The sequence below is a fragment of the Erinaceus europaeus genome, chromosome 17, assembly GCF_950295315.1.
Source record: "Erinaceus europaeus chromosome 17, mEriEur2.1, whole genome shotgun sequence".
Classification (NCBI taxonomy): Eukaryota; Metazoa; Chordata; class Mammalia; order Eulipotyphla; family Erinaceidae; genus Erinaceus; species Erinaceus europaeus.
Window position 1 is genome coordinate 28,310,995 of NC_080178.1, and position 13,868 is coordinate 28,324,862.

Sequence of the window (13,868 nt, forward strand, 5' to 3'; positions counted from 1 at the left end):
TAATACCTTTAGATAATTAACATGTCTTACATCATGGAAACTATTTTCTTTGACCTTTCTGTATCTCATCAATTCTTGTCATTCCTACCCCTCCCCACCATAGGTGTAGCTGACCTTTAGAACTCTGTAATTTCTGACATATTTGAAAGATGTCCTTTGTTCTGTTTGCTATAATACTCTGTGCTTACCCCAAATAAAGTGGAAGTTCATACCTGAACCTCTCCTGGCACTTCTTTTTGCATCACGCAGTCACTAGAACTGGTGACAAGAGGGCCAGTGGCTTACCTCGGGTTGTGAGGCCACCCACATGAGCACCAGAACCCCTCCTTTCTCAGTTTCTCTCTGTCCTATCCAACAGTGAACAACATCATCAGCAACAATAATAACCACAATAAGGCTACAACAACAAGGGCAACAAAAGGGGGAAAAATGGCCTCTATGAGCAGTGGATTCATGGTGCAGGCACTGAGCCCCAGCAATAACCCTGGAGGCAAAAAGAAGAAGAAGAAGAAAAAGGAGGAGGAGGAGAAGAACAGTTAAAGTTAAAATTGGAACACTAAGTGTTGATGAGATTATGGGGTAAAATATACAGTAGGTGATACACTTGGAAAACTTAGCTTCTTCTAGAACTAGCAGACACTGATTCTACTAACCAGCAATCTCACTTTCACATTCCGAAGAGGAATGAAAGAATATGATCTTAAAAGGACAAGTGGAAAGTTGTTCATTGTAACTTTGTCTATAATAGTAAAAAAAAAAAAACCAACAACAAACATAGAATAAGTCCATTAACAGGTAACACTGTGAATCACAAATTTAAAAATACCCATTAACAGAATAATGGAAAAATAAACTATGATGTAGTCATACAAGGTAATACTATTCAGCAATAAAAAGAACAGATTCCTGAATAATATAATGTCAGTAAGTCTTTAAAACACTACACTAAATAAAAAACTTTATAGAGAAGGTAATATACTATTGGATTCTGCTAAATTGCAAGTATATGGGTGCTGTATAATTTTTTTCAACTTTTCTATTAGTTTGATAATACTTACAGTAAAGTGTACTTATAATAAATTATTATAAATAATATTTATAGGAATAGTACTAAAGGGAAGGGTCTTATTGGCACTTGGATTTGAAATTCAGTATGTTAGACAAAATTAAGATGTCTTCATGAAGCCATTTTAAAAATTATTACATAATTTTTTTGAGATAAAGAGAGAGTGAGAAAGGGAGAGAGTGCCCAGAGTACCACTCAACTCTGGCATATGCACTGCCAAGGATCAAAATATAGACCAGGGCCCATAAGATAGAGCACATGTGCACATGTATCCATAAGTTAAGAGAAAATGTATACCTTAAAGTAAAAGTGCACAATACTTTGTAGTGACTCAATAAATGCAGCAAGCAAGTAGAAAGACCTAAAAAAAAAAGACACCATAAAGAACTTAATCAAATAGTTTCCACTTAGACCTAGATACCCTCCTCACCTACTTCCTACTTCACTTCCCTCAATCACTCTAAGACTAAGCTTGTCAGATAATGTAAGGACCACAAATGCTGGATAAGGGTAAGAGACTGGAATACTTTAATGATGGTTCTTTTGGTCACTATCAGGCCACCCCATTATTTGAGGCCCTAGTCAGGGAATTCTGGAATTCCCACATATATATGATGGGCATAAACCTCTAACAGATACCTCCTTCCACTATCACTGGTTATTTCCATGAGGAACAGTATCATAAACCATCTTGTGGGCCTCTACAGGATCTTGCCCTCAATGTAGAACAGCAATGGTAGTGAGTGCCCCACTCTCTAAAGGGAGGCTGGGTCAATATACTCTGCTACTTGAAGAAGACTGGTGCTGAAATGAATGCATCCCAGAATGCTCCTTGCAACGACCACAGAATGTGAGCTCAGACCTACAGGGATGCAGAGGTTACACAGGCTCCTTTGCTGAATATGGGCCTCAGATCAGATCAGTGGGGTTTACAGTTAACAGTATGTATATACTTTTCCCATGCCTGGGAGCTACTCTCTGTCCTGATCCAGCTTTCTAGTCCCTTTTCCAACTCTAACACTATCTCCCCAGACAATGTCTTTAGCCCACCTGCGTGTTAGCTGCCAGGCTCAGGCAAAAATCAGTAAAGTCATGGGCCCCTTGGAATATACTTAAAATAGACCTACTAACTTGTTCCAAAATGGAGACCCCAAATCTCATCTGCTATATTCTTACCTTTAGGTTCCTGATTATTAAATAATTTGTTCTGCTTTATATCTTAATGTTTTTCAGCCACCAAGTAGCAGATGCTACCATGATGCCAACCTGACTTCCCTGGGCAGATGATCTCAATGTCCTGGAATCCCACCCCTCCAGAGCCCTGCCCCATTAGGAAAAGATAGAAACAGGCTGGGAGTATGGATTGAACTGCCCAATGCCCATGTCCAGCAGATAAGCAATTACAGAAGACAGACCTTCCACCTTTTGCACCCCATAACAATCCTAGATCCATACTCCCAGAGGAATAAAGACTAGGAAAGCTTTCAGTAGAGGGGATGGGATGTGGAACTCTGGTAGTGGGAATTGTGTGGAATTGTACCCCTCTTATCCTATGGCCTTGTCAATCACTATTAAACCAATAATAATAATTAAAAAAACAAAAACCTGGAACCTCATGCACAGAAGTTCTTTGTTCTACCATTGAGCTAACTTTCTAGCCTTTTTTTTGAGATCGTTTTTTTTTTAATTTTATTTATTTTCCCTTTTGTTGCTCTTGTTGTCTTTTTATTGTTGTTGTAGTTATTGTTGTTGTTATAGATGTTGTCGTTAGATAGGACAGAGAAAAATGGAGAGAGGAGGGGAAGACAGAGAGGGGGAGAGATAGAGAGACACCTGCAGACTTGCTTCACCTCCTGTGAAACAACTCCTTGCAGGTGGGGAGCTGGGTGCTTGAACCAGGATCCTTATGCCAGTCCTTGTGCTTTGAGCCACGTGCGCTTAACCCTCTGCGCTACTGCCCGACTCCCTTTTTTGAGATCTTTTAGAGTCTTTAATATAGCCATATGTCTTGGGAGTCTTCTAGATGGGGTTCACAGGAGGTAGCCTTGCTCAGAATGATTTGACCAGAAAGTCTCTTTGCCTCTAGACACATTATAGGAGCATTGCCTGAACATTTACTGACAAATATTGCTTTTCTCCTTTCATCTTTCTGTTCACCTCTCTCCTCCAAACAAGTGTCTAGGAATGCATTCATGACCACCTAAGAGGCTTTTGTCTAAATGGCTCATTTGTGCTCCAGAAAGGTCATACCTGTTCACTATCACTGAAACTGCCCATTTCTCTGCACCCTCAACACAGGATGGATCATTTCACCATCTTTGGCAGGTGAAAATGAATTCTTGGGATAGTTAAAACTTGCCTTACTGTAGTTCACTATCACCTGCTGGCTAAACTGCTGACCTAGATAAAAATGTGGAATCGACAAGTCATTGCTGAGAGGAAGAAAGACTACTCTTTCCCAGAGACCCTTGTTTTTGGAAGGCATCATGAGCAAATAAGGATACAGACCTACTAGTGGGCCAGAAACAAAACCTGAGAGAAGATCTGGCGTCCTTTAAAACTTGAATTTTTTCACCTGGTTGCTTTCAGCTGTCTCTCTCTTTTCAAGCAATAAACTCCTATCGTAAGTCAGCAGGACAGTCTCAGGCCAGAGCCCAATATTAGTCTGAGAGACTTAGGGTCCCCCCATTACTTTAAGTACTAACTTAAAAGGTAAACGTGTCACTGGTTATATCTATTTCTTCTTTAGATTCAATTTCTCAAATATAGCCAGTAGAGAAGCATTTTTAAATTCTAGCTATCTACATGTACATATTCATGAAGATGGCTCATCTTTTTAGACTGAGCACAGAAGATCTCTAGGTAGAAGGCAGATGCAAGCCATATAGAGTGGACTTTATTTGGGAAACTTTGGCATGTTCTTCCTGCCACTTGTGGTAGAGAAGGTGGGGAGAGCTCTGGTACAGTCAGGTAGAAAGAAAATGAGCATTCAAGTACCTAATAACTTCACTCAGTTTCAGTTTACTAGCAAATTCTTCTCACTAGGATTTCTCCAACGGTGGTATTAGGTGATCTACAACCTCTATAAATTAGGGACTTTCAAAGATGAACCCTACTTGATGCATTCAGGTTTCCTAAGCAATGAAAGATGTCAAGCATACTAAATACTCAAGAAATACTCATCTCACTGGGCTCTTTAGGACATGTGGAATGATTTAGGTTTCTAGGTTTACAAATAACTCTAGGATTGTAGGATGGTTTTTCCCCCCCACTTAGCTGAAGCAAATCTCATTTCATTGTTTTAGTTCTTGTGATTTTCTTTCAGCTATTTGGAGCAGAGGCTCACAGACAGGGGAAATCACAAACCCAGCATACAAGATTAACCATCCTGGGATGGGGGGGGGGGGGCAGTGGCACATCCAGTTGAGCATACCCGTTATCATGCTCAAGGATCCAGGTTTAACTCCCCCCCAACCCCCACCTGCAGGTGAGAAGTGCCTGCTTTCATGAGAAGGGAAGCAGTGCTTGCATATGTCTCTCTTCCTCTCTCTATTTCCCTTCCCTTTTCAGCTTCTCTTCAACCTATCAAATATAAGAAAATAAAATAAGGTGGAGACACCATAATGGCTATACAGAAAAGACTTTCATGTCTGAGTTTCCAAATTCCTGGGTTATATCCCCCTGACCACCACCACCATAAGCCAGAGCTGAGCAGTGCTTTGGTCACTTTCTCTGTACTTCTCTCTCTCTCTCTCATTAAAATAAATAAAGTAAAGCAGAAAAAAAAAGTGTATCTTTTGATACAGATGTCGCAGGCCAGAAAGGCTTTTCGAATTATAGTAGAACTGAATAAGACAAGGGGCCACATGAGGGACCTGGAGTCTCTCTGAGAGGCATGAAGCTGATGAGTGGGAAAGTTTATTCCAGAAAATGGGTTGTTGGGGATATGATCTGCAAATGACTGCGGTCACTTCTATAATTTCCTTTAAAATGCTTCTTAGTATGACTCTAGGCCTGTGTGTCTGCGTTAAATTACTTACACGCAACTGTGGTCAATTTCTCATCAGGATTTCACACCGCCAGGGCATCGGGCTAGATCCTAACTATGAAGCCCACACCAAGAGGCAGCAAGCAAGAGACTTTCTGTAGCCTGATATCTTGTGAAGCTGGTGGCATTCCAGCTATGTGGATTGGCTGGAAGACCTGCTCTTGCCATGAACTGGATTAAAAACTTGGAGACCCTACCTTGGAGGATGGCTACTACCTCAGAAGAAGACTCAGGGAAGAGGAGACTGACTGCTTGTCCTTTATTTGGGAGGTGCAAGAAACTGACAAGCTGTAAGGCACACAGCGGACAATGGACACACTCTTAAACCACATCCTAAAGAGGGAAACTAAAATTCAATTCCATTGGAAATCTCTGGAAGTAACAGAGAGCATACAATTCTGATTTCTCCTAGTCAGGAAACAAGAGAGTGAGGGTATTTATACCACCACCACTGGCCAATTCACAGGCACTTTGGGCCAGTCATGGTGTGGGAAAAGTGGGTTCTAACATCTCAAGAGCAGTTTCCTACAATAAAGATACAGAGACTGACTATTTGAAACCCACAACCATGGCAAAGGGATTTGGGTAAGGCACCAGTAATTTCTGCTATAGGTCCCTCCCTAAAGAAATCCCTGTGTAATCATGGAGTTATCTATTATTACTTGACCAGAGCTCTGCTTAGCTCTGACTTACAGTATTGCTAAGAATGGAACTTGGGAACTCGAAGTCTGAGGCATAAAAATCTGTTGTGTAACCACTATACTATCTTCCCTATACCTTGTATCTATTTGCTATAAACTTAGAGAATTCTGTTGAAAGTAAGGGAAGGAGATATAGCATAATAGTTAGCAAAAAGAATTTCTTTTTAAAATTTTTTTAAATATTTATTTATTTTCCTTGTTGTTGTCCTTGTTTTTATTGTCATTAGAGTTATTGTTGCTATAGTCGTTGTTAGGACTGAGAGAAATGGAGAGAGGAAGAGAAGGCAGAGAGGGGGAGAGAAAGATAGACATCTGCAGACCTGCTTCACTGCTTGTGAAGTGACTCCCCTGTAGGTGGGGACCTGGAGGTGGCTCAAACCGGGATCCTGACGCCGGTCCTAGTGCTTTGCACCACATGTGCTTAACCCACTGTGCTACCGCTCAACTCCCACAAAAAGACTTTCATACCTGAGGCTTCAAAGTTCCCGGTTCAATCCCCAATACCACCATAAATTAGAATGGGAGAAAAGGAGGGAGGGACTATCTAGGTAAAGATAACAGAAACCTGCATCTCCTTTTGTTGTAGTAGAATAGTAAAATAGTAGGAAGAGTAAGTCTCACCTCCTCCATGAACCCCCATCAACTCTCACCTGCCCAACACACCCAAGAGCAGTGTTGATTAAATAGCTTGTCAGTTTCTACATGCTCAGTGGTTTCTCACAGACCTGCACAGTGTAGCTTCCCAGGGTGGTTGCCCGTTTAAACCGCCGGCCTTGTTGCTGGGACATCATGAAGAGCTGGGCCAGGCGCTGCTCCATGACCCGGGCAAAGCTCTGGTTGTGCAGGCCCACCAGCGAATTGTCCACACCTTGAAGCACTGTAGATGTTGAAGAAAGAGGGGGTGCTTAGAGGACAGACTTCGGGCTGACTTAGAAACCATAGCCACCAACCACTGACCCTGGACTGACCATTAAGAACCATGGGCACTACCTCGTGTTGAAACTTGGCCATTCTTACCTTACTGCACACTCACAATTGCCCCAATGGTTAGGAATCCCCTTCCATCTGTTACACATGCCAAAGAGGTTAAGTGACTTGTCTAAGGTGGTAGAGAGTAACCAGCACCGTCACAATTCAAATCCAACCACGTGTAGCTTCAAATATGAGCACTGGCATCCATGAGCTGTGACAAGTCTAACACTGTCAATTAAATAGGCCTTCTTTCAGATGGTCCATGTGGTTAACATATTTAGCTGAAGTGACAGTTAACTGGATTTCTGCTGGTTTCCACTGAGAAGCCAAGGCTCAGGATTACATTCCCATGATTTATTTTTCCTTCTCAGCAGCTTTGCTGAAGAATCTGAGCTCAGCCCCTCAAATCTGGTCAAACCACACCCCAAAGTTCCCCTGGGCCTCCTGGGTACCCTCCTATTTGAGAGCTTAATAGAAAAAGGGGTCTCTCCATCCCCACACGCCTAGCCCCCAGCTCCTGTCAGTTGTAGGACTTTAAACAAACCACTGGCCCTTCCTGTAAAAAAGCCTGCAGAAAGAGAATAAGAAAGTCTACATGACAGCAAACATTTCTTAATGGGCTCTAAGGCTGGAATGAAATGGGGTGTATAAAACTGCTTAGCATAGTGTTGTGTGTATAGAGAAGGTAAATGGAACTCCTTTCGTGCCCTCCCTCCTCCACTGCTGCTTCACCTACTCCAGGGGTGGCATCTGGAATCAATAGTAAAGGTGTTAATGATAGAACACCAGGTTAGAGCAGAGGCAGGTTTTAATGAATACTAGAGTCATTTTGTAATGCAGTGGTCACTTAACTATGGGAATGATTGACTCTTTCTAGCTACCCCCAAATGCCCAGTCATTCCCTCCAAATCCCTTGGGAAGCATACAGCATAATAGTTATGCAAAAAGACTTTTATGCCTGAGGCACCAAAGGTCCCAGTACTACCATAAGGCAGAGCTGAGCAGTGATCTGGTAGAAAAAAAAAAAAAAGTAAATTTCACTCTCTTAAAGAAAGGAACTGGGAGTGTAGAGCACAATGTTTGCTCCATTTAATAGTTTGTTGTACTACAGTCCAGTGAAGGGTCACGAATGCTACTCATCCACCAAGATATGGAAATTTTTTGAATATAAAGAACATGCTACACAGAGTCAGATCAGGCAACTAATGACAAGATACAAAGAATGATGTTTGAACTGATCAAGAGGGAAATAACCACAGCTGGATTTCAGAAATTGCTTATTTGAAGCCATAAATGCCAGATAATCCCCTTAAGGTGAGTAAAGTGGTTCTTTCCTTAGGGCCCCTGTGAGGGGTTCACATTCATGTGTCAGTAAATGAAAAACACTCCTGCACTGTTCCCGCCATAACAGGTCCCAGAGAATCCCTGGGACCCTCCTGACATGATCACAGGCTGAGGAAGGGTAAGCTTTACTCCTTCCCAGAGAGAAGAGTCTGTGTTCTTATTGGTTCAAACATGTCCATTTGGTAACATTACAGGACAAGGGGCCAGGTGGTGGCATACCCAGTTGAAGGCACATGTCACAATGCTTGAGGACCCGGGTTCAAGACCATGGTCCCTATCTGCAAGTGGGGAATTTCATGAGTGACCAAACAGTGCTGTGAGGGTCTATCTTTGTTTCTCTGTATTTACCTCTCCCCTCTCAATTTATCTCTGCCCTATCAAAAAGAGAAAGAGAGAGAGAGAAGTAAAAGGCTGCTGGGAACAGCGGGTTTGTTGTGCAGGCACTGAACCCCAGCAGTAAACTTGGTGGCACAAAAAATAAATTTAAAATAATAAAGTGAGGACTGGGTTGTGTGCACCCTCAGTTAAGCACACACAGCAAGGATCCAGTTCGAGCCAGCCCCTGAGAGGGAAAAAAAAAAAAAAGGAAAAATTGGTTACCAGAAAGGGTAGGTTCATAGTCCCAGCACCAAACCCCAGCAGTAACTGTGGTGGCAATAAAATTTTAAAACATAATAATAATTATAATGATGATGTTACAGAACCACCTGCTGAAAGGACTGCTTCTAAGGTGTCCTCAAGCAAGGGGAGCACACAGGGCAGTTAAGGAGCATCATCACAGATTACCTTATGGGCATCTTGGGAATGATTTAAGGGCAGATGGCTGAGAAACAGAATAGACAAGCCCTCTGGTGAGAAAAAGGTCCCAGAAGCAGATAGCAGTGATGCTTGCATGACAATGAGAATGCACAGAATGATACCACTGAATTGTACATTCAAAAACTGTTAAAGTGGTAAATTTCATGTTACATGTATTTTACCTCAGTTTTTTTATAATGAAAAAAAAAAAAGACCAGTCAGTATACACTCTGTCATTTGTACTCTATTTGGTTTTGTCTTTCTTGTTTTTAACTGATGCCAGAAATCAGACTCACCAATTCAAGGCATGTGCAGTACATGGAGCCACCTCCCCGGTCCCAAACCACAATTTCTTTCTTTTTTTTTTTTTTGTGAATTTAAAAAAATATATATTTTTGAGAGAGATTCAGAGACAGAGAGACACATAGAGAGAAATACCAGAGCACTGCTCAGCTCTGATTTATGGTGGTGTGGGGGATTGAACCTGGGACTTAGGAGCCTCAGGCATGAGAATCTGTTTGCATAACCATTATGCTATCTCCCCCGCCCCAAACCACAATTTCTTTTTTTTAAATTTATTTCTTTATTGGGGAATTAATGTTTTACATTCAACAGTAAATACAAAAATTTGTACATGCATAACATTCCCCAGTTTCCCATTTAACAATACAACCCCCACTATGTCATTTATCATCCTTCATGGACCTGTATTCTCCCCACCCACCCACCCCAGAGTCTTTTACTTGGGTGTAATATGCCAGTTCCATTTCAGGTTCTACTTGTGTTTTCTTTTCTGGTCTTGTTTTTCAACTTCTGCCTGAGAGTGAGATCATCCCATATTCATCCTTCTGTTTCTGACTTATTTCACTCAACATGATTTTTTCAAGGTCCATCCAAGATCGGCTGAAAACGGTGAAGTCACCATTTTTTTACAGCTGAGTAGTATTCCATTGTGTATATATACCAAAACTTGCTCAGCCACTCATCTGTGGTTGGACACCTGGGTTGTTCCCAGGTTTTGGTTATTACAAATTGTGCTGCCAAAAACATATGTGTACACAGATCTTTTTGGATGGATGCAAACCACAATTTCTGAATTGAGGGGGCAAAAAATCTGGGAGGACAGTGGTGGCTCACCTAGTCACATGCTTATGTTACATATAGTACACGAGGACCTAGGTTCAAGCCCCTGGTCACTCGAGGCTTCACAAGTGGTAGAACAGTACTGCAGGTGTCTCTTTCTCTCTCCTTCTCTATCTCTCCCTGAGAAAAATATGAAAAATAAAAGCGGCCAAGCATTGCTGCACCCAGTTGAGAGCACATGTTGCCATGTACAAAAAACTGGGTCTCCCTTTCTACATCTCTGTCTCCTCTCAATTTCTCTCTGTCTCATCAAATAAAAAATAAAGCAAAATAAAGGAAGCAAAAAAGGGTCAGGTGGTGGCATACCTGGTTGAGCACACACATTACCATGCTCAAGGAACCAGGTTCAAGCCCTCGATCCTCACCTACAGAGGGAAAGCTTCACAAGCAGTGAAGCAGTGCTGTAGGTGTCTCTTTGCCTCTCTCTCTCTCTCCCTCTCTACCCTCCTTCCCTCTCAACTTTTTTTCTATCCTATAAAATAAAATAGGTAAAGTTTTTTCTTTTTTTTAAATCTTAATGGGGGGTCAGGTGTAGATAGCAAAATGGTTATGCAAAGAGACTCTCACACCTGAGGCTCCCAAAGTCCCAGGTTCAGTCCCTGGCACCACCATAAGTCAGAGCTGAGCAGTGCTCTGGTATAAAAAAAAAGTAAAAATTAATAAATAAAATTTAAAATTTAATCTATACAACAAATAACACTCAATGTTTTAACAGCTGAAAGAATACCAAGCTCATCAGATAAACCAGGGACTATAAATGTCGGAAAAGGGCAAGAGATTAGCTCACTTAATAGTGGCATCTTTGGTAACTATCAGGCCACCCCATTACCTGGGTTCCAAGTCAGCATATCCTAGGGTTCTTCTGTAGACATGATAGGACTAGAGCTCTCACAGACCCCTCTCTCCACCATCATTGCTCTCTTCCATCAGGAATGTCACCATAAGCCCTTTCCTGGGTCTCTCCAGGACCTTAACACTCACTATAAAGTAGCAATGGTAGGAATTGCCCCACTTTCTTTTTTTTTAATTTATCTCTTTATTGGGGAATTAATGTTTTACATTCAACAGTAAATATAATAGTTTGTACATGCATAACATTCCCCAGTTTCCCATTTAACAATACTGCCCCACTTTCTGAAAGGAGATTGGGTCATCCTGCCACACAAGGAAGATTGTTTCTGAAATGACTACAGCCTAGAATGTTCCCAGTTGTGATCAGACTGACAGGGATTCAAAGGATATACAGGCTCCTGTACCAGATGTGAGCATACATGTGCCCTGGGTCAGACTGATGTGGTAAACAGTTAACTGTGTTTATATATTTTCTTCAAGTTTGGAAGATACTCTGCCCTAATCCAGCTTTCTAGTCCTATTCTAAACTCTGAATACATCTTCCCAGACAATATTTTTAGCTCATCTCCATATTAATTATCAAGCTGAGGCAAAAATCACTGAAATCATAGGCCCCGAGGAACATACCTAAAACAGATCTCCTAGCTTCTTACCACCCCAAAATTCCTATTCTCTCCTACTCTATTTCTACTTTCTGGTTCTATTTATTAAAAATTTTGTCCTGCTTCATAACGTACTGCTTTTCAGCCACCAAGTTGCAGATGCTACTAGGATTCCATCCTGAACTCCATGGGCAGACGACCTCACAAATATGCCACAGAACCTCACCTCTCCAGAGCCCTACCCCATTAGGGAAAGACAGAAACAGGCTAGGGGGGTGGATTGACCTTCCATGTCCATGTCCATGTTCAGCAGAGAAGCAATTACATAAGCCAGATCGCCTACCTTTTGTACCCCAAAAATAATTTTGGCTCATACTCCAGAGGGGGAGAAAATGTTAAGAGGAAGATGACTAGAGGACTCTCAAACCCAATTCCATCAGGACCCAGAGAGAAGAGAGAGAGAGAAAAAAAAAAAAAAAAAAGGGAAAGGAAAGGTATTTGGAAGCAGTAGTACGTACAGCTGTGACTTAAAATGGAAGAGAAGGCAGGACCATAGAAAAAAATGGGAAATAGACAGATGATAGATATAGAAATAATAGTCAACCCACATATGCGACCCCAGGAGAATGGGGACCCAGAACTCTGGTGGTTGGAACGGTATGGACTTTTACCTCTGCTATTTTTTAAATTTTGTAAATCACTAATAAAAATAAAATGAAAATAAAAATCTTAAAAAAAAGGAGAAGGCAGAGGAGGAGGAAGAGAAGAAAGAGAGAGAGAGAGAGAGAGAGAGAAAAAAAAGAATAAGAAAATTGGCTGTCAGGAACGGTGGATTTGTCATACAGGCACCAAATCCCAGTGATAATCCTGGTAGCAATTAAAATTTAATTAATTAATTAATTTAAAATTAAATAAATTTAAGAGAAAGAAAACCTTTAAAGAAGTTTTGGAGGCATTGGGAACCACTCACCGGGTTGATCATTTGTTTTTTAAACAATCCCAGCATCATGGTACAGGGCACTTGAGAGAAGTGCCTCCTTCTTTGCTAGACACATTCTCACCAGAGAAAGAAAAGAAGTGAAAAACAGGGAAATGTATTCCAGGATTGAGGCCCCTCTCCTGTTCCTGAGATATGTGCCAGGTATCTGGTTACATGGTGGCACACACACTGCCAAGCGTGAAGACCTGGGTTTGGGCCCCCAATCCCTACCTTCAGGGGGAAAGCTTCACAAGCAAGGAAGCAGTGTCGTAGGCATCCTTCTCTCTCTGTCTCTCCTTCCTCTGTCAATAGCCATCTATCCTATCAAAATTAATTAACTAATTAATTAATTGGGAAAATGGCTACCAGAAGTAGTGCATTCATTGTGCAGGCACCAAGCTCCAGCAATAACTCTAGTGGCAAGAAAAAAATATATATATATATGATACCCACATGAAAAAGGGTGTGTGCCCACATCTCTCACAATGACATGAAGCAGTGGAGGATTCCAGTGCGGGTACCCAGCAAGACAACAGCCCTTCAGTCAGCGCCCTAGCCACCCACCCTTAGCCACCTCTGACTCAACTTAGAGATGAGAAAGTCCCTGACTGTGTTCAACGAATGGAGATTTGTCCAGATGTGGTAGGTTATATCAGCAGAGACCATCGTCTCATCCTTTCTTCATTTATAGTCCGACTGGGTTCTGATACTCTGAGGACCAGGCGTGCCTCAAGCTAACCGTTTTATTCCTGACTGAATCCCACACATTGAGAGCAGAGAGCAGCTTGGTGCAAGAGTTAATGAAGAAGCTAGCTGCTCTTCATTCTAAAGGTGAGAACATGATGCCCTGAGGACCTGAGCAAGTTGCTCAAGGACAAATGAGGTTGGTAAGTAGCTGACACTAGAAGGCATCCAGCCATTGCTGATTCTGGGTATTTTGACTCTGAAGGTGAAATGAAGACATAGGAATAAACCTAAGACGAGCTCTCACCTCTGTCAGGCAGAATAGCAAATCTGTACTTCTCTCTCCTGCCCTGTCTCTACAACCCTGACAGCAGGGTCTGTGGTTAGCAGGGCAGCCCTTAGGTTCTCTGGTAAGAAGAGTTCAGATTTTTTTTCTTCTTTTCTTTTGTCACTAGAGTTATCACTGGGACTCCATATCAGCATTGCTCCCAGTGGCTTCTATTTTGTTTTTATGGGGCAGAGAAAAATTGAGAGGGGTTAGAGAGGGAGAGAAAGATGACACCTTCAGTCCTACTTCACAACTTGTGAAGCTTCCCCCCTGCAGGTGGGGAGTGGAGATTCAAACCTGAGTCCCTGTGCATGGTAATATGTATAGTCAACCAGATGTGCCAGCACTCAG

At 41.9% G+C, this 13,868-nt stretch overlaps 1 protein-coding gene across 3 annotated transcripts in view; it reads right to left on the reverse strand.

The window, feature by feature from the left end:
- KIAA1549L (KIAA1549 like) overlaps nucleotides 1-13,868 on the reverse strand; it is a 414,360-nt gene that overhangs the window by 121,959 nt on the left and 278,533 nt on the right. For all 3 annotated transcript variants that reach the window (XM_060176625.1, XM_060176624.1, XM_060176622.1), the window contains exon 9: nucleotides 6,541-6,692. In XM_060176625.1, the coding sequence (XP_060032608.1) occupies nucleotides 6,541-6,692 (152 nt within the window). The remainder of the gene's footprint in view (nucleotides 1-6,540; nucleotides 6,693-13,868) is intronic.